The following is a 20346-nucleotide window of genomic DNA, read 5'->3' on the forward strand; positions in this document are numbered from 1 at the left end:
TAGTCCATTATTAATGGTTTAGATGCCACCAAAATGGCATGGGATGCTATGACACACTTGACTAGTAACACAGTGTTAATTGCGGATGATTAATTCCTTTGCCTGAACTGTTAAAGTTTAGACACACACCGATAAACTAGAAGTGTTCACACTCCTGAACTACTACTCCACAAATCCAACACACACACTTATAATACATTTTAGCTCAGGCTATATCTCAAACACCTATAAACATTTAATACAAAAAGATATGACCAACGGCCTTGGGTAAAGTAATAGTGGCCAGCAGACGCAATCAGGATCCCAATGACTGGGATGAGATTATAAACAACCTGTACCAACCCTTAATAGGCACCAGAAAATATAATACAAAATTATTTGCCAAACTCACACCTCAGAAATGACATTCCATGGGGAGAAAATATTCTGCCGACTGCCCAAGATACTGCTAAATTTCTGTGCTTATTTGGAAAAGCACTAATGTGCAGAAATTCTGACAAGAAGTTATGAATTTTGAAGCCATAGAGCTGGATTTTCCACTGCTACTAAGATCTGCCACATGACTTCTAGTTGACTCCTACATATACCATACACTTAAAGCAAATGTTCTGATTTTACGCCAATAAGATGGTGACCCATCATTTCACAAATGGAATTTTATAAACTCTTTGAAAGGGCTGCTGTAAGAAGATGGTGTGACAGCGGCAGAGTGGCTGCAGGAGGATAGTGTGATAGGGGCGGAGTTGCTGCAGGAGGGTGGTGTGACAGGGGCGGAGTTGCTGCAGGAGGGTTCTGTGACAGGGGCAGGGCTACTGCACGAGGGGGCTTAACAGGGGTAGGGCTGCTGCATTGAGGGTGGCGTGACAGGAGCAAGGCCGCTGCAGGAGGTTGGCGTGACAGGGGCAAGGATGCTGCAGGAGAGTGGTGACAGGGGCAGGGCTGCTGCAGGAGGTTAGCATGACAGGGGCAGGGCTGCTGCAGGAGGTTAGCATGACAGGGGCAGGGCTACTACAGGAGGGGATGTGATGGGGCAGGGCTGCTGCAGGAGGTAAGCATGACAGGGGCGGGGCTACTGCAGGAGGTAAGCATGACAGGGGCAGGGCTACTGCAGGAGGGGGTGTGATGGGGCAGGGCTGCTGCAGGAGGTTAGCATGACAGGGGCAGGGCTACTGCAGGAGGGGGTGTGATGGGGCAGGGCTGCTGCAGGAGGTAAGCATGACAGGGGCAGGGCTACTGCAGGAGGGGGTGTGATGAGGCAGGGCTGCTGCAGGAAGTAAGCATGACAGGGCTACTGCAGGAGAGGGTGTGACGGGGCAGGGCTGCTGCAAGAGGTTGACGTAACAGGGGCAGGGCTGCTGCAGGAGAGGGCGTGATGGGGCAGGGCTTCTGCAGAAGAGGGTGTGACAGGGGCAGGGCTACTACAGGAGGGGGTGTGACAGTGGCAGGGCTGCTGTAGAAAGGATGATAACAAAGGCAGGGCTGCTGGGGTAGGGTGGCATGACAGGTGCCACATTGTAATGTCAACAGTGCTAGTGGGGGGCATACTGACTAAGATGAAAAAATTAAGTCAACATAATATTCGTTTTACTAACATTATACATGGAATATATTTACTTTTCTATAATGTCTTTATCATTCAGTAACACTCGCATTAAAATACTTTTCTGGATTCATGAAAATGCGTTATCCAACCTACCTGAACTGCGATTCTAGACGTCCAAAACTCATATTAGTACTAACAGAAGGTGCCTGTGTGCTGAATGAGTCCTAGTTTGCTAGCACACGTTACAATGGAGTGACATTGAGCAGGTCGTGACGTCAAATCCATGTGACTAAGGTTTGGTGGAGAGGGAGGACGTCACGTAGGGGCGTGTCTAGAACTGTAACCGTACGGCGCTCTCCACGCCCAGTGACTAGTTCGTTTGGGAAGTTCCTTCATCACTTCCACTTGTACATTACATTATCCCCCTTGTTGTCCCTCCGCATTCACGTGCACAAAAATGATAATATTCTTTCTATTTGTCATGTTTTCATTTTGCTACTTCGCATCCGTCTATACAGCACAATTTGTTTCACTCTTATTTATATCGATTAACAATATGTGAGACTTTTGTGTTAAAAACAAGAATGTGCCGGTGCATTTGACTTTATTACAGGGGTTGTTGGCCTTTAAACTAACTTTTAGTGTGATGTAGAGAGAGATGATATGATATACTGAGACCATTTGCAATTGGGTTTTATTTTTTATTTGTCGTTTTTGAGCTATTTAGCTTTTTATTCAGTTCTCCAGTTTGCAATTTCAGTAATCCAGTTGCTAGGGTTTAAATTACTCTAGCAACCATGCATTGATTTGAATAAGAGACTGGAATATGAATAGGAGAGGCCTGAATAGAAAGTAATAAAAAGTAGCAAAAACAATACATTTGTAGCCTTACAGCACATTTGTTTTTTAGATGGGGTCAGTGACCCCCTTTTGAAAGCTGTAAAGAGTCAGAAGAGAAGGGAAAATAATTTTTAAAAAATGAAGGCCAATTGAAAAGTTGCATAGAATTAGCCATTCTATAACATACTAAGGGGCAGATTTATCAAGGGTCGAATTTCGAAGTACAAAAAACTTCGAAATTCGACCTTCGAATTGAAAAACTTTGAATTCCAAGTTTTTTCACCGAATTTGGCAATTGTACGATCGAATAAAAATCGTTTGGTCGAAAGATTAAATCGTTCGAATCTAACAATTTGAACGATTTTAGCGTACGATCGAAGGATTTTTATTCGATGTGTAAAGACTTTAAAAAAGTTTGTAGAAGGTCCCCATAGGCTAACATAGCAATTCGGCAGGTTTACTTTGGCGAAGTATTGAAGTCGAAGTTTTTTTAAAGAGACAGTACTTCCATTATCGAATGGACAAATATTCGAACGATTTTTACTTCGAATCGAAGTAAATTCGAAGTCGTAGTATCCTATTCGATGGTTGAAGTATCCAAAAAATTACATACTTTTTGTACTTCGAAAATTCACTCGAACCTTAGTAAATCTGCCCCTAAATGTTAACTTAAAGGGCATGTAAAGTCTAAAATAGAATAAGGCTAGAAATGCTGTATTTTGTATACTAAATATAAACATGAACTTACTGCACCACAAGCCTAATCAAACAAATGATTTATGCTTTCAAAGTTGGCTACAGGGGGTCACCATCTTGTAACTTTGTTAAACATCTTTGCAAAACTAAGACTGTGCACATGCTCAGTGTGGTCTGGGCTGCTTAGGGATCGTCATAAACAAAGCTGCCTTGAGTTCTGCACGGCTGGGAAGTAAGGCGGGGCTCCCCCTGCTGTTCATAAGTATGATTGTTTCCCTGCTCAGCAGTTAGGGACCATCTGACAATTCCTATCCACAGCAGTAAATAAAGGGAGAATTTCACTGCATACAGTCAGGTTTCTTATAAAAAAACAGTACACATTTTTTATTTAAAGTATATTGGAGATAGTTTTCTTTTTCATTAAAGAAAGTAAAAATGGGATTTTATTTTTTTGCCTTTACATGCCCTTTAAAGGTGAACCACCCCTTTAAATGTACTTTCAAAACTTGTGTGTCTGGAAATTTTGGTTTATTTATTGATAATATCTTCAAAAAAAACTTTAAATCACACCCATCTGTTCAACTTCATGATGCCTCCTTTTCCAGGCCATGCAGGTAAGCTGGTGGCATGTGGCACACTGATAGGAACATATCTGCAGCTAGGCTGACCTGATAGGGAACAGAAGCCTGTGTGACTGCAGGGCTGTGATTGGCTGTCTCCCTCCTACTGTACTGCTTCAGGCAGGGACCATGAGGACACGCCCACCCCTTATTTGAAATTCAGATAGGGACCATAGCAGATGTATAGGGAGCTCCAATATAGTGGCCATTTTTAAAGATAATATTTTTTAGGCCAAAGTGAAACCAGTACCATATTTTATTTATTATATGCTAAAGGGAAGGGGAGTGTTCACTTATCCTATATGTCTCCTTTAATTTAAAAAGTATCCCTTCTGTATACTGTCATATAGAGGATCAACAACGTTTCATTTGCCTGGCCCTTCATCAGGTGTACAACAGCCCATTAACAACAGTGTTAAATAGCCACACAATCCTCCCTTCATGAATAATCATGAGTGGATTAAAGGTAAATAAAGGAACTACAGTTTCTGAATTCTGCATTAAATCCTAATTAAATCCTAACTTCTCCCTCTTTTTTTTGTGTTTCTTTCATACATCCCATTGTTGCCCACTGCCGTGTGGAAGGAGCAGGAATAGTAAAAATTATGTCATACTTACAGAGATTTTCCTTTCCTGGACTGGAACACAGCAGTGGGCACAGCTTCCCACCCTCATTTGGGGGAAACTCAAGGAGTTCAAAGATGGCTGAATTTTTTATGTTGATATTTCCTGTCCCATTGCACGGTGGGAGATTAACCCAGTGTTGCCCACTGCCGTGCTCCAGTCCAAGAAAGGAAAATCTCGGTAAGTATGATATGATTTTCACTAATCCGACACCTCTGCTGAAGGATTTGTTTGCATTGCTCCCACCTAGTGGTAGACATGAGAATAGCACCACAACCTAGGTTGTTAAATGCAATGGGTAGGGAGAAACAATAGCTGTCTCAAAGCAGTTCCTTTGTGAAGTGCTGGCTCCTTCTCAAAGCTCAGAATCAGGCACAATGCACTGAGATAGCTGCCTACACACCAATATTACATCTAAAAAAATACATTTGCTGGTTCAAGGATAACATTTTAAACAGTAGAGTGAATTATTTGCAATGAAAACAGTGTAATTTAGAAATAAAAAATAAACCACTAATCAATGTAACTGAATGTGTCGCAGTGGGACCTGGAGTGCTGTTCTTAGATCTACCAGGGAGCTGTTATCAGGTTACCTTCCCATTGTTCTATTGCTAGGCTGCTGGGGGGGGGGTGATACTCTAACTTGCAATACAGTGGTAAAGAGTGACTGAAGTTTATCAGAGCACAAGTCACATGACTGGGGACAGCTAGGAAACTGACAATATGTCTAGCCCTGTGTCAGATTTCAAAATTAAATATAAAAAAAAAAATGTGTGCTCTTTTGAGAAATGGATTTCAGTACAGAATTCTGCTGAAGCAGCACTATTAACTGATACGTTTTGAAAAAAACATTTTTTCCCCATGACAGTATCCCTTTAAAATGTTCAACCTTCTTATTCCTCTGACGAAAAATCAAGTGGTTTTAAGGATTCTGTGAATCCTGGCTGAATCCCAAACCAAATCCTGTATTTGTTGCATCCCTAGTACAGAAACATACCTTCTCCCCTACCTACACACCTGCTTGTTTCTGAAATTGTATGAATCACTGGGATTATTTTCATTCTTGGTGGATATTCAAGCAGCAATCATACAGATATCGAGGTATGTCTAAACTACAGCTTCAGCGATGGTATCACTTTATTTTAACTTTTGCATATACACAGAATATTATGTTGCTGTATTTAATTTGATTTATACAGTAATTATAAATAAAAACAATAAAAAAAAAAGAGAGATACAAACATTAGATAGAAAAAGGTACTTAAGTAAATATATCCTTATATATTATTTTGAGTCTTAAGACATTATTTCTAATGTCCGATTAGATTTTTTTGGGGAAAAAAGATATTAAGTAGAAGACTAAACAAAATTCTTAGTAAGGTGCCCATGTTCAGTGAGGCAATTTTTCATTTTGATGTTAATGAATAACCTTCATAGACCACATAACAAAACTGCATTAATTTCAAACAGGTCCATGTTCTCTTTCTATAGGAGTTTCCATGAGTCCTATACAACACCCTCGATCTAAACAGGATCTATTCAATGCAGCCGATGTATCAGGTTCAACACTTGGGCGCTTTCTGATGACTTTTCTGCAATGTTCCTTTTTTTTTGTATAATGTAACAATGATTATGTAATACATAGTAAGTATGGAATATACAATTATGTAACAGTGAAATAATACATCATATTCTCATTTTTACATTATTTCGCAAAGGCAGCCCTAAACAGAGGCCCAATTAAAACACCCAAAACACCAGGGAAATATCTACCTACTTTTTAGCTTTTAGTCCCTTATTTGTATAATGCAATCAAAAGTCTTAAATACAGAGCAGGTATGGAATATACAGTTAATACTGTAAAAATGAGAAATATAATTTATTCTTTCAATGTAGCTCACTTTGCAGAGGCAGTTTTTTAAAAAATAAATCCATAAAATGTTCTAGATGTTTATCAGATCTGTAGGCCACAAGTCCACCTACGTTAGCCCACATATCTGCTCCCACAGCTCCATCTACAGGCACATTGTACACAAGATGAGGCCTCTCTGAAAATATTTTCCTCTTCCTTATAGATTCCATATACTTGGAAAGGTCCAAAATACCCCCACCAAGGGATTTCAGGATGGCATGAGGAGCACAACAGTCCCACTTGAAAGTGGTGTCTTCAGAAAACACATAGAAATCCACTAAACCCAGGATTACACAAAGACATTTGTAACCAGCTCCAGCTGCAAAATGTAGGTTGTCGCCACATACTGTGGACAGAGAGCTCAGTATATCTTTAGTTTCAGCAGAACTTGTGACAGCCGAGTAAGAATTCTTTGCGGCACCACCATTTTCTGAAGAACAGTTTGTCTTGTCTTTTATCCCTCCACTGGCTGAAACATCTAGTGAGCAGATGTTGATATCCATGTAAGACAATCCCCAATATAAATGGCTTTTCCATCTGACAACAGAAAAACAATTGGTCATACAGCTGTTAGAGGACCCATGTCATATTCTTAACGTAGGCAGAAGAACAAACATAAAATATACATTCAGTTTTTTTAACTGCAATACTGAAATACTCAAATGGCTTTAGGCTAAGGCCACACTAGGCGATAGCGCCGCGATTTGACTCGCGGCGACTTTTCGCCTCGACTTTTAAGCAATCGCTGGGGAAACTTTTGCGCTGGCGTCTATGGGGAATCGCGTAAAATCGCCAGCGTAAAAACACACGCGGCGATCTTTTCTCTACTGTCGCTCGAAATTGCCTCGCTAGGCGATTTCGAGCGACAATAGAAAAAAGATCGCCGCGTGTGTTTTTACGCTGGCGATTTTACGCGATTCCCCATAGACGCCAGCGCAAAAGTTTCCCCAGCGATTGCGGCTTAAAAGTCGCGGCGAAAAGTCGCCGCGAGTCAAATCGCGGCGCTATCGCCTAGTGTGGCCTTAGCCTAAGCAACGCTGAAAAAGATAGGATCACACAGTCAGTCTTCATTGTTATACGGTTTCTGAACTCCTCCAGGAATCCCCAGGTCCTAAGCATTATGGATGACAGGTCCCATACCCCTCTCTCTATCTCTCTTATTATGTATAACAGATGCCATACCTGTCTCTCTTTCTTATTATGGATAACAGGTCCCATACCGCTCTCTCATTATGGATAAACGTCCCCATACCTCTCTCTGTTATTATGAATAACAGACCCCATTCCTCTTTCTCTTACTATGGATAACAGATACCATACCGGTCTCTCTTATTATGGATAACAGGTCCCATACCTCTCTCTCTTATTATGGATAAAAGGTCCCATACCTCTCCGTTATGGCTAACAGGTTCCATACCCTCTCTCTGCTATTATGGATAACAGGTTCCATACCCCTTCTCTATCGCTCTTATCATGGATAACAGATTCCATACCTCTCTCTCTCTCTCTTATTATGGAAAAGAGATCCCAAACCTCTATCGCTCTTATTATGGATAAGAGATCCCACACCTCTCTCTCTCTCATTATGGATAAAAGGTCCCTTACCTCTCATTATGGATAACAGGTCTCATACTTCTCTCTATCTTATTATGGATAACAGGTCCAATGCCTCTCTCTTATTATGGATAACAGGTCCCATGCCTCGCTCTCATAATGGATAACAGGTCTCATATCCCTCTCGCTCTTATAATGGATAGCAGGTCCCATACCCCTCTCTCTCTCTCTTATTATGGATAACAGGTCCCATATCCCTCTCTCTCTTATAATGGATAGCAGTTCCCATACCTCTGTCTCTCTTATTATGGACGACATAAAAAAATTCTAATGGAAAAAAACTTGAATCAGCGATTCGGGGTTAACAACCAAGAACTCAAATTGATCAGGTTTCCTGCGGAAAAAAAAAATGTAATCGAATTCAGGCAAAACCCTCAAAAAAAAAAAACAAAAAAACTTGATCATGAAGACTTAACATCTTCAAATGGTTCAAGGGACCTCTGCATTGACTCCCTACATGACCTCAACAGGTTTTAGATTGTGTATTTTCGGATTCGAGCTATTTCCAGTGTCGGATATAATAAATCTCGAAAAATTTTAGTTTAAAAAAAAAAAAAAAAAAACTCGCAAAATTTTTTTTTAACCCGAAAAATTGATTTTTGTCCAAAAAAATAACCTTGAAAACATAAAATTTTCATGGAAAACACAACTTGATCCTTAATAAATCTGCCCCTAGGTGTTAACAAAAATGTTTGATTACCTGAGGGTATCTTTGTCCCTTGTGGCAAAAGGCTGATTAATTACACCCATAATTGGCAGTCCTGTATCAGTCAGAAACACTCCAATCAATATTGTCACACACTGAAGTCCCTTAGAGTAAATTCCATTACATGCTTTTATATCTGCTGACCCTTTTATGTATTGGTAAGTTGAATCTGGGAAAAAAAATAAAATATCAAACAAGGTTACAGGCAATATTTACAGCAGGTTTCAAAGATTACCGTATCACAATAAAATACTAATATGACTAATTCCAATTCAGGCACATCTAAAGTGCCTTTCATATTCCTGCAACTAAAAATATATGCAAAAAGCTAGTTTCAGTCCCTAGCATTTAAATTTAGCAGTGAATTCATTACTTTCATTTAAAATATTTACATTTTGGAATAAAGAGGGTATGTCTCACATGATTGGTGCCATTATTTCAGAAAACAACCAATGACAAAAAACCTGAGTTTTGTGCCTTTATACTCAGCACTTCTTCAGACCCTCAGTGGAAGTGCGGAGTATAGAGGCACGAAACGCGTACGAGTTTGCACACTCACTGCCAAATTATTATTACATTGTGTATTTTAATAAAGCTGCATTGTTATTAACATTAGCGACTCCGCGGTTATGTTGGTGAGCGCTTGATGCGGGCTTCAGTTTTGTGACAAAGTTATCTAGTTCACTTTAGTCTCTTTTTTCATGGAATCAATTGCACGACAGTCTGTCCATAAACTTCAGTGTACTAGAAAGCCATTTGCAATGCAGTGACTTATAGTGATACACAGGTTTATGTGTGGGCCAGGCAAATACTGCCCGACAAAGCATCACTCAGAGCGGCTCACTGGTGGGTTACGGGCTGCATGTTCCTTCCCAACTGGTGACAAACTGAACTGAATCGCTCCCAATCTCTGACATCACCAGACTGGATGAGTGGATGTGGGGGTCTATAAATACTGAAAATTCAGACAGGAATGGGCAGGAAATTCCTATTTAGCTGCAAAGACTAAAGGCTGACAATATAAACTTCCATGTTTATTCTTTACATTGGAACATATCCTGTGCGTTCTGCGATACATCCTGAAGGAATATTTGGCAGTTGTGATATTTGTTGTGCAACTTGGCATTCCCAGGACAAGGCATGTTTACTAACATTGGAGATAAATATCTGGAGAGATTTCTGAGATGTGGCCCATGGCAACCAATCAGCAACTAGATTAAAACAGCCACCTCTAAGTAAGAAAACAAAAGCAACGATCTGATTGGTTGATATGGGCAACATCTTCAGAAATCTCTCCAGATATTTATCTCCATAATAAATGATCACCAATGAACGAAAGGATAACAGCCCTAAAAAAAAGGTCTGTTGTTAGGCACCCCCCCCCCAGTTAGTGAATTCTGGGACCCATAAAAATTTGCAGTTGTGTGTGTAATGAGCCTTAAAATTCCTTAAAAAACATGCAATACAATTCAAAATTTACTGTCAAATGTGTCAACTTACCTATAGGGTCCACCCACATGCCAATCTTACTATGAGGAATGTTCAGAATGACATTATCTACTGTAGGTACTGACAGCTCCACATCTTGATGGGCAGCTCTTGCCAGTGCCTTAGCTGCAGCCTCATTATTATCAAGAACAGTCTGTAGGAGCTTGGCAGTTTCTTCCTCTGTCTGGCAAATCTGAACTACAATTTTTTCTCCTAGGTAGAAAGAATAAGGTATTATGATCAAGCCAAGCAAATTATGGAAGGAATAAATAAAGTAAAGTAAATAGACACCACTTCACAACTTAAGTTGAATTACGATCTAAGAAAGTACAGGTTGCATTTTTGAATAATTTCTACCTATTTGTAATCCCTTTTCATTTATACTGCATACAGTACATCGTAAAAACAATTAAAAAAACATATATAAAACAGGACTGTCAAGCTCTCATTCATTTAGAAAGGATTTGTCTTTGGTTTCCTTCTTTGTAGTTGCCCGATACTGCAAATCTGTTCAATTATGTTCCTTATATTGTTGTTTCCCCTCAGCACACTTATACTCCTGATAGACCCAACCTTCCTGACCATATTTAGCTTCTCTCGGCCAATGATTCCTGTGCTATCTCTGCATCACTCATCTGTGAAGTCACTTTAAAGTCTGCCAAAAAGCCTAATGGTGGTCTCCCCTTTTGCCAGCCTGTTACCGCCCACTAGTGGTTAGTGTTGATTTGCACTTGCACCACTGCTTTACTGATTTTTCTCTTGTACCTTCTGCAACTATCGGAGGCAGAGTTATACACACATTACTAGGGTAATTGTCTTACAGTTCTAGTAGCCAGATATATTCTTGAAGCATAACAGATTTTCGCTGACCTTTTTAAAGGAGTCTGCTAAAAATGCACAAATCCTTACCACTCTCTCCCAACAGACAGCAGTAAAGGCTCAGTCAGTTCAATCCCTGCAAACCCAAATGAAAACTCCAATCGGGAAGTTTCTGATCAGGAATCTTGCAATGTGTCCCCTTCCTAGTTGATTCCTTCACCTCTGCTTCTCATAAATTCTATGGGTATCATAAATGCTGTTGTGGTGCCAGATAAGTTGTTTTTTTTCTCCAATTATCTCATTATACTAATGATATGACTATGGCTTATTTCGTAGAGATACTGCCAAGTTAAATAGTGAGAACGTCCAGTAGACATAACAATATTTGATCTTCATTCAATGTATAAAGTTAAAGGTGTGGTAACATAAAAAAAATTCAGTTAATCCTTGGTGGATTTACTGGACTGTTTAAGGTAATTGTTATTTTGCAAGGTCAATTTTCTGACAGATGGATTTACACTATCCTTAAGCACTCTCTGGTACAATAAATAATTCATATTGGATTATATAATGGTGAGCTCCCCAAGCCCAGATGAAGTAAAGCGGTGCCAAACTAAGGATGCACCAAATGCTCTAAATCCCGAATCTTTCATGAAGGATTTTGGCGAATACCAAAGTAAATTCGAACCCTAATTTGGTTTTCTGGGTGAAATGCTATCTTCGGTTTTTGCTAAACAAGTATTCTGTCGTTGTGGCCAGAACACATTGTTCCAGAAGTCCATGTTTTGCCTAGGTTTTCATAGACATTTAGTCTTGCCCTGATGTTCTTTCTGTACAGCAAAGGTTTCTAGATCTAATTTGTGCAGCTTCTTTCTAATGAAAGTCATGCTTTCTGACAGCATTAGTGGTAAGAGCTACCTATATAATCAAATTCTGGTGTTCTTAGGACTTCTTTCAACATCTTGCTTTCTGGTCTTTGACTGATCTTTAAATCCATAGACATCTATTGACTTCTTTCTAATGGAAAATTAAATGTTTAGGGCAGTTTCAGTTTAGCTTTCATTACGTTTCATCTTGCCCCCCCCCCCACTCCTCCAAATCTACTGCTTTACATATCTTGTGCTGCCTTGGAGACGTAAGAGAAAAAAACGGATCCATACTTAACGTTCCTTTTCCTGTAGTGCAGCACAACTGTCCCTTCTCTTTGACCTAAATATATTCATAGACAACTGAATGCCAGATTTTTTTGCTTAAATTAATGCTGACTATTTATTGAGGTTTTTATAGGAGCATGCTGAAGTTTTGGGAACCTCAAAATGTAACCTGCTTTATTATGTTCATTATTAGAGGTGCACTTCTATATAAAATGTCTATAACAGTTATCCCTGAAAACTTGCAACCTGTGCCCTGTGGTGAACCAATAAGACTGCCCAACTCTACCTGCATGCACACAATCCCCAGTGACTTGCTCTTCTAAAAACTGGCTTTGCAAGAAAGTATGTGTCAATCAATAACTTACCCAGTTCATTCGTAAAAGTATTTGATTCTTCTCCAGCAATGTTTTTTTCCAGACCTGGAAACTGATTAATTGTAACAAGTGAATTTTTTTAAAAAAAAGGCTAGGAATGTTGTAGAACACCAAGAACAAGAAAGGGAAGGAAACTAACATTGATATGATACAGGCCTGTATTAGTAAATAATCCAGCCAAGGTATTCCAGAAAATCATTATGCAAGTACCAGAAACAGATATTTATTTTCAAGAAGGTCTGGAACTGCCCATGTGTAAAGGGGGGTCACAACCTGTGCCCTGCTCTACGACTGGCTGATAACTCCATTCCAGGTGGGGAGTGAAAGCCCAAGGAGGGGGGTACTTAGAATTCACATTAAGGCCCCTCATAGGGGCACACTCTATAACAGGGGTGTCCAAACTTTTGGCTTCTCTGGGCCACATTGGAAAAAAAAAATTGTCTGGGGCCACACATGAAATACACAAACACTTTTGATTTGTAAAAGTAAAGAAAATACACAGAAAAGAACTACAATACCAGTTGGATACCCAGATGGAGCTATTTGGGACACCTGGATGTTAAATAGACTTATTATTATATTATTACTAACTGCGCAATGGCTAGAGTCCCCCCTACTCCCTACTCCATAGGTCACCACATTGTTACAACCTGCCATTATAAGCCTGTTCCTAACAAGACGACAGGCTGAGGTGGTTAATGTGTCTGGACTTAGAAAGCACAAAGTGTTATTTCTCGTTTTCTCTGTATTTCCATACATTTATTTTTTAATTTCTTTCTTTTTTCCCTTCTCTTCCTTTTCTCTCTTCTTTAAGCTGGGCCGCAGGTTGGAGACCCCTGCTCTATAACATAACCTCAAATAAATTTATCCTCCTAGAGCCCATACCTGTTATACTAGAGGTATCAGAAGCTGTGTTTGGGTTTAATTTAAAATTCCCTGTCAACATGATGAGCTTTGGGCACTCGGTTTATTAGATGGGAATATCTGACAGCAGTGATGATTGGTCTCTATGAAATCAGTAAAATAATCTAGTGCCACTGAATATAATATAATTTCTCTCCTATGTTCCTATAAGGAGTTATGGTCATTATATTGTTGATCCGTCCATACACTCAGGAGGTCATAAAAAACATTGTGTCCTGCTAATGGTGACGCCCTTCTGCATTTTTGAGGGTGGGGGAGTGACCAGTTACCTGATGCCTGGAAAACTCTTAATAGTCAGCTCTTCTGACTCAGTGCTTGAGTTTACTTTGGAAGACCCATTTCGATTGGAAGTTAATCCCGTTTGTTTCCCCTTGCCTCCAGGACTTCTATATCTTGGTAAAAGTATAGGTTTCTATATTTATCCCTTTTTATTTTACAACTGATTGTGACTGTATATTTTAATGTATTTCTTTTTTTAACATCTTTTTGTTAAAGGGGAGGTTCACCTTTTGGACAATAAAGCTAATTAAACAGCCCATGTCATAAAAACACATTTTTGTAATTTATCTTTATTACTATTTCCTTTCAGAGATACATACCATAGAAGCTGTGGATCATCTCTGCAAAAACTCTCTCAGTGCTCTCCTCTGTTAAGTGATTGGGGGACACACTCTGTGTTAGAGATGCAGGCTGCCGAATAAGGAAGTCCACGACTGAATCTGCACTGAGCATGCTTTCTCTCCTGCTTCATTTGCATATCTTTGATCTGATTGGCTGAATCTTTCCAGCCAATGGAAGCAGGAGAGAGAGAGCATGCGTAGTGCAGATTCAGCCCATAACTTTCTTATTCGGCAGCCTGCATCTCTTACACAGTGTGTCGGCGATCCCAAAACAGAGAGAGAATTGAGAGAGTTTTTGCAGAGATGATCCATAGCTTCTGTGGTATGTATCTCTGAAAGCAAACATTTTAGCTAATAAAGATAAATTACCTACAAACAAATTTATGACATGGGCTGTGAAATTAGCTCTATAGTCCAAAAGGTGAACCTCCCCTTTAATTTGCACTGTTACACCTTTTATAATATTAAACATAAAATGTAATAAGTTTGTCTTTGATACTCTAAACGACCCTAGCCCAAAAGTGTGTACCATGTAAATCTTAGCCCTCTGCATGCTGAATGCAAATGCTAGTTTGTGTGTATGCTAGTTAACCCTTTGTTTGCTGGTAGGAAGAGTGTTCCAATTATCTTAACCCTTACCTACTAAAGTGCTTGGCATCTTTCATCACCAGTGGGAGAAGTATGAAAGTGGTGGCAGCAAGTTTTGCATGAGTTTTGTGGGTGTTGGTTGCTGTTTGGCTGCTGGTGTGTTCTAACCTGTGCGCAAGGTGGGTGAGAGACTGAGTTAGTGTTCCCTGATAGCCACACCTTGGAAGTACTATAATCATGACAAACCTAAACAATACAATTACAAATAAACTGTATTTGTATCCATGGGACTGTGTGAGTTTGATACGGATTATATCTGTTGATAAACCTTCGTGGGTGAGGGCAGACTAGTGATTATCAGGCCTGATAACTAATATGTTATTCCCAGGTCAACCCTCCATATTGGATCCAAGGATTCCATATCTTTTTAAAGGTATCTAATTTACCCTTGGCTATATTAGTGAGTCTCCCCACCACCAGATAGTTATCTAGCCTGGTTTTGACCTGTTCTAGGTCAAGTGAATATGTTTTCCAGGCCTTCGCTATGGTTTGCTTTGCTGCTGAGAATATGTGTCTAATTGGTGTTCTTAAATATTTATTCCCACTGCCATGAAGTAAGGCTTCTGAAGGGGATTACTTTAGTATTAGCCCAGTAACACTCATAATCATTATATCAATTCTAGACCAAAATCTAGCTGCTTTTGGGAGAATGCCTCCATATATGCATAAAATAATCTGCCTGACCACAAACCCTGAAGCATGTTGAGTGAGTAAATGGGTACCATTTTGATAACCTCTGAGGTACTAGGTACAATCTAGTCATGACCTTCTGTGACATTTTCTGTATAAAAATACTTGGGGAACATTTAATCATATAATGGAAAATATCAAGCCAGATGTTTTCGTCTAAACATACATGTAGATCTTGTCCCCACTGTCTAAAGTAATTCAGTTCATTCAGGGGTATTTGGTGGACTAATACTTTGCAAATCCGAGAAATAGCCCCTTTATAAGGGAGGGAGTGTAAACATAACTGTTCAAAAACCGTGAGAGTGGGCAGATATATTTATAACATTATATTTGTTCATTTTAAATGTGTACAGAACCAGAACACAATACTTGTTTTTTTCTAAAACATACGCTAAACAATGCTGTAAATCTTTCCATAATGGTGATAGCACATGGAAGCGTTGTCACCCACGGTTAAATCTTCGCTAACATGGGCAAAAAAATTACGTGCCATAGGATAACATTAAAATCTCTGCAAGTAACACTTAGTGTCAATCTGGCTTAATTGTCGAAAAATGCAAAGGGAGGCATTTTCCTGAGATTAAGCCAGATCACAGCAATTGGTTTACTCGATTCGTTCTGAAGTCTCTCCCGTTTGCCTCTGAGAGGATAAAACATTTGGTTATGTCCATGGTTTACAGGCAGTCGTTATTGGCAAAGGATTTTCAACAAAGTACTGACAATTTACATTATATTTATAAGTGTTAGTTTGTTCAGTTACTTGAGCTCCTGAATATGGGCGGTGTCTCTACTTCCTAAACGACAATTCTTTTTTTTTTTTTAACTTCTTGAATTAAAGTTTAACGTCTGTACCTTATTCCCATTTTAACGGTTTCATTCCAAACCCACAGAGCCAAAATTATATAACGGTGTCACTGTCCAAATATTTATGGAGCTAACTGCACTAAATGTCAACAGAAATTCCCATTGCCCATGGATATGTAGTTTTAATTGCTTGCTATATACATGTGCACACCATACAACATTGAAAATTAATCATAACCCTTTAGGCAAAAACTAAACTAACTGTATTTCAAAAACAAAGTAAACAAAAGCCTATTTATGCTACTGTTACAAGTTGTTGCAGCCCTCAGCTCACTAGCTTGCTCCAGACAGGGTGGGCAATTCACTAAAGTGAAGTGAAAACAAATCTGGTTTGACAATAATCTGAATGACTATTTTTTTTTTTGTGAAAGCTGTGTTAAAGGAATTTTTGGCAGTTGCCAGAATTTCACATTACAATATGAATATGACTCCAAAAGCATATTGTATTTCAGGTTTGTCCACATTCATGTAGTATTCTAGAACAACAAAACCACAGTAGTCACAAAATGGTGTATATTCTCCAATAATTTCTGTTTACTACATATTTGTGAATTCCCCCAGAGAGTGTCTCTCTGTATTCTCTGGCAACTCCAGAGTAGTGTCTTCTCACTCTCAGGCCCAAGAAGGAGCACCAAAGTGCTTGTCCTCATATATCTGGGCTTTTTCACAAGAGCTCCCATGCAGTGGCTTTTGTGTTTCAGCACATGAGAATACAGACCCCATACTATGCTATAGGGACAGTACTGATAAGACCACCATGAAGCACAAAATGCAGGTGGAGTGTTGCATATTAAGTTTCATATGCCTTTACAGAGTCAATGTGGTCCCATTGGTTTATGACCTATGTAGTACAAAGGGCTCTGTTCCTGCAGCTGTTTAAGAGTTCAAGAATATCTATAGATAAGAAATGTGATAAAACAATCAGCACTAACTTAGCTTCATCACATGGACGACAAATAATATAAAGTATTTTTTCCCCTATTTATTCAAGCTCCTTACCTTTTTTCCAATGTCATGTCTTATAACTTCCTGGACTAAGACATCAGCTAATGTTTTGAAATCCGTGAGAAACTTTTTATTTTTCTCTCCTTCTTTCTTTTCTTCTATTAAAAGCTGAAAAAGGGATTCCTCCTGCCTACATGCACGTGCAATGCAGGCAGCTTTCTCTGAAGCACGCAGCAACTCTTGCAGGATCTCCAACATTTTCTGCTTGAAAATCATAAGCATATATAATCAAACAATGACATAGCCCCAATAAAATTCTGTAATACGCAAGAGCCATTAATATCCTGTAATTATATCTTTAATAATAAAACAGTGCTTTGTGATGTCATCCATTATAATTGGTGCTTAGTCATGTAATTTTTGCTTTGTTATATTAGAAGTAATCTCAGTGTTCCATGACCTGTATAAAACCACTCAGCTTTCAGTCTTGTGCTTTTATATGGTCATGGAACTCCTTGGTGACTCACAATATTCTTATATTTTACAACAGCATGTACATTATTCGCTATATATTCATTAATAGTTTAACATGCACCTGTCACAAATGAGTTAATCACATAAATATAATGTAACATGAACTGAGACCTATGGTACTTTATTAAAATAAAATCTTCCTAAACAAAATTGTTGTTGTTTTTTAATTTGCACCTACTATCTGTTGAAAGGCTGGGATCTTAGGTAATGAGTTAAATAAAGCAGACAGGGTCAGGAGGAAGATTAAACCTGGAAAGTAGTAGGAGCAATAGTTGGCAAAGATGCTGCTTAATATTATCTATGCAGAAGTGGCTTTCTCATCACCAAAACCTATTTTAAATAAATTTTATGACAAAGTTATTTTGTCTTTTTTCCCATTGAAAAGCACTTACAGCGGACATATAACCTAATTTTGTAAACTCTGTATTAGTTCTAATTAGCTCATAAATTTAAAAACAGGCAGCTTTCTTATAGCAGAAGAACAGGAGAGTGCAGCTAATAGAGCCCACACTCTGGTTGGAGGAAACAATAGTTTTGCCCTCCGACTCCTGGTTTGCGAGCCCATGTTGTGGCACTAATAATAATGGCACACCTTTTGCTCATTAAGCACATGTATGTAACGTCACATGGGTGCGCATTAGGCACTTGGCGGAAGAAGTTCTCATTATGTGCATGAGCGACACTAAACATGGCTGCCCGCACTGAGATGTCAGATGTCAGCCATTAAAGCTGATAAAAGGAGAAAAGGCACAGGTTACAAAGCAGAACGGCTAAAACATCATTGTATTGGACAGGGCTTTATGTGTTATGCAACCTGTGCCTTTTTTTTCCCAGCCTGAATAAATGCCACCATGGCTACACAGCAGCTTGTTTATATAAACTATAGTAGTCTTTCTGAAGCAAACACAAAGCTTTTACCAGTGCATGCTAACAGTATATTATATTTTAGTTACTTTAAAACGCTTTCATTTTTTGGTGTCATTTAAGCATTTCATTTAACATCTGATCCAATGCTGCAGGAATAGAAGGCGTTGGCCTTGGCCTAAAGCTTAAAGGGGAACTTTATGAAAAGTAAACAATTTCAAGCAACTTTGCAATATACATAAATTAAAAAATATGCAGACTTTTCATGATTTTTAATGGTTTGGTACAGTTCTTTAAGCCTAGCCCCCTGCTCTCCTGCTAATCTCTCTGACTACTTTGCTGAGCTGGCTGACTACTGTTACTTTGTATCAACAGCCATCTGTCCTCAGCCTGCATCCTCCAAACCCCACAATGCCCTGCACATGTGATTACGGAACGCATTTTAGGACATCCTGCAGTGAAATACATCTCCTTCATGCGATGTTGTATGCCTTTGGAATGGCACATCGGTTGCTTTTACCGTTAGTCATCGTTCAAATCTGCAATCACACCTCTGTCCTTTACCTTCCCTTCTCAGCTGTCAGTCATACGAACTCTGCCCTCAGCCTTCCGCCCTCAGACCGCCATCCTCCGCCTTCTGCTCTCAGTCCTCTTCCTTCCGCCCTTGCTCACCACTTTAGAAAGTTATGGATATGACTGTCAGCTGAAAAGAGAGATCTGAGGGGGGAGAGCTGAGCAGCGAGGGTGGAGGGAAGAGGGCGTCAGTAAGAGGACTGAGGGTGGAAGGCAGAGGACTGAGGGCAGAGGATGGAGGGCGGAAGGCTGAAGGCTGAAGGCGGAGTTCGTATGACTGACGGCTGAGAAGGGAGGGTAGAGGACGGAGGTGTGACTGCAGATTTGAACGATGACTGATGGTAAAAGCAACCAATGCGCCACTCCGAAGAAGTAGGACATTGCACGAAGGAGATGTATTTCGCTGCAGGATGTCCTAAAATGCGTTCCGTATGTGATTTCAATAAGGAAAGGAACATCACAGTGCAAAGCATTGTGGGTTATGTAGTTCCTGCATGCTGTCCTTCCCTGACAGGATTTAAAATGATGCAGAAGGAGAAGAACTGTTAACCAGCGGGATTTTAGCCTAGAAAATGGCATTTATTCATACTTTTTGAAGAAACAGGTAAGTGTGATGGGTATATTAGGGGTTTCTGTGTTATGTGGGCCTCTTTATCTAATTTTGGTTTGGAAGGCGGAGTTCCCCTTTAAACAAGCGAGAATCTCATGCTAGAGATCCAAGTGGTTCGGTTCCCTGCACAAACTTCACACCGCAATGGAAAACGTCACTTTCCTATGGCAGCCATTATACAGTCCTGACGATTTCATTCTCATGGGAGAAAGCGCCACATATAAACCTCCCCCGTCGATAAGTAGCCAGTATATAAGCGATTACCAGCCGGCAAAAGTCTTACCAATGAAAAAAGTATTAGTCAGCGTCAACATTTGTTTCATGTTGGCTTGTGAAAAAACGTAAATAAAATAAAAAGCTATGTATCGGACAGCTGCTAAATGTCCTATAATAAAGACTAGTTGCATTTCCGTACCTGACTGAATGGTAAGAAGCTCTGCCGCGTAGTGTCTGCTCCTCAACAGATGACTTCCTGCGCAAAGTGACAGATTTCCTGCCAATGAAACGCCAAACAAGACAGAAAGCCCCACCCTCGGGCCCAGTCTCGCTGTGTTGTGACAGTAGCGGCTGATTTGCACACGGAGCCGATGACTGTGAGACGCCAGTAGGAGAGCGGCTATGACGCGACTCTCCCACAGAGAGAATGGGAGGGGCAAGTACAAGGGACACGCTGACGTCAGAAAT

General features: G+C 39.8%; 2 protein-coding genes across 3 annotated transcripts in view; both read right to left on the minus strand.

The window, feature by feature from the left end:
* The window catches only part of hibch.L (3-hydroxyisobutyryl-CoA hydrolase L homeolog), a 30245-nt gene extending 28474 nt beyond the window's left edge, over window positions 1–1771 (minus strand). Inside the window, 1 exon segment of the mRNA NM_001097905.1 lies at window positions 1697–1771. Coding sequence (NP_001091374.1) covers window positions 1697–1728 — 32 coding nt within the window. The 5' untranslated portion in view covers window positions 1729–1771.
* A 3671-nt stretch (window positions 1772–5442) lies between these two features.
* Window positions 5443–20219, minus strand: inpp1.L (inositol polyphosphate-1-phosphatase L homeolog). 2 transcript variants are annotated; one of them, NM_001089805.1, is given in 7 exon segments: window positions 5443–6772; window positions 8550–8724; window positions 10056–10256; window positions 12382–12422; window positions 12425–12442; window positions 17136–17342; window positions 20078–20129. In NM_001089805.1, coding segments are annotated over 6 exon segments (1014 nt in total). In that variant the 5' UTR covers window positions 17153–17342; window positions 20078–20129; the 3' UTR covers window positions 5443–6210.
* Window positions 20220–20346: the final 127 nt, after the last annotated feature.

The sequence above is a fragment of the Xenopus laevis genome, chromosome 9_10L (genome assembly GCF_017654675.1).
Source record: "Xenopus laevis strain J_2021 chromosome 9_10L, Xenopus_laevis_v10.1, whole genome shotgun sequence".
In the NCBI taxonomy this organism is placed as follows: Eukaryota; Metazoa; Chordata; class Amphibia; order Anura; family Pipidae; genus Xenopus; species Xenopus laevis.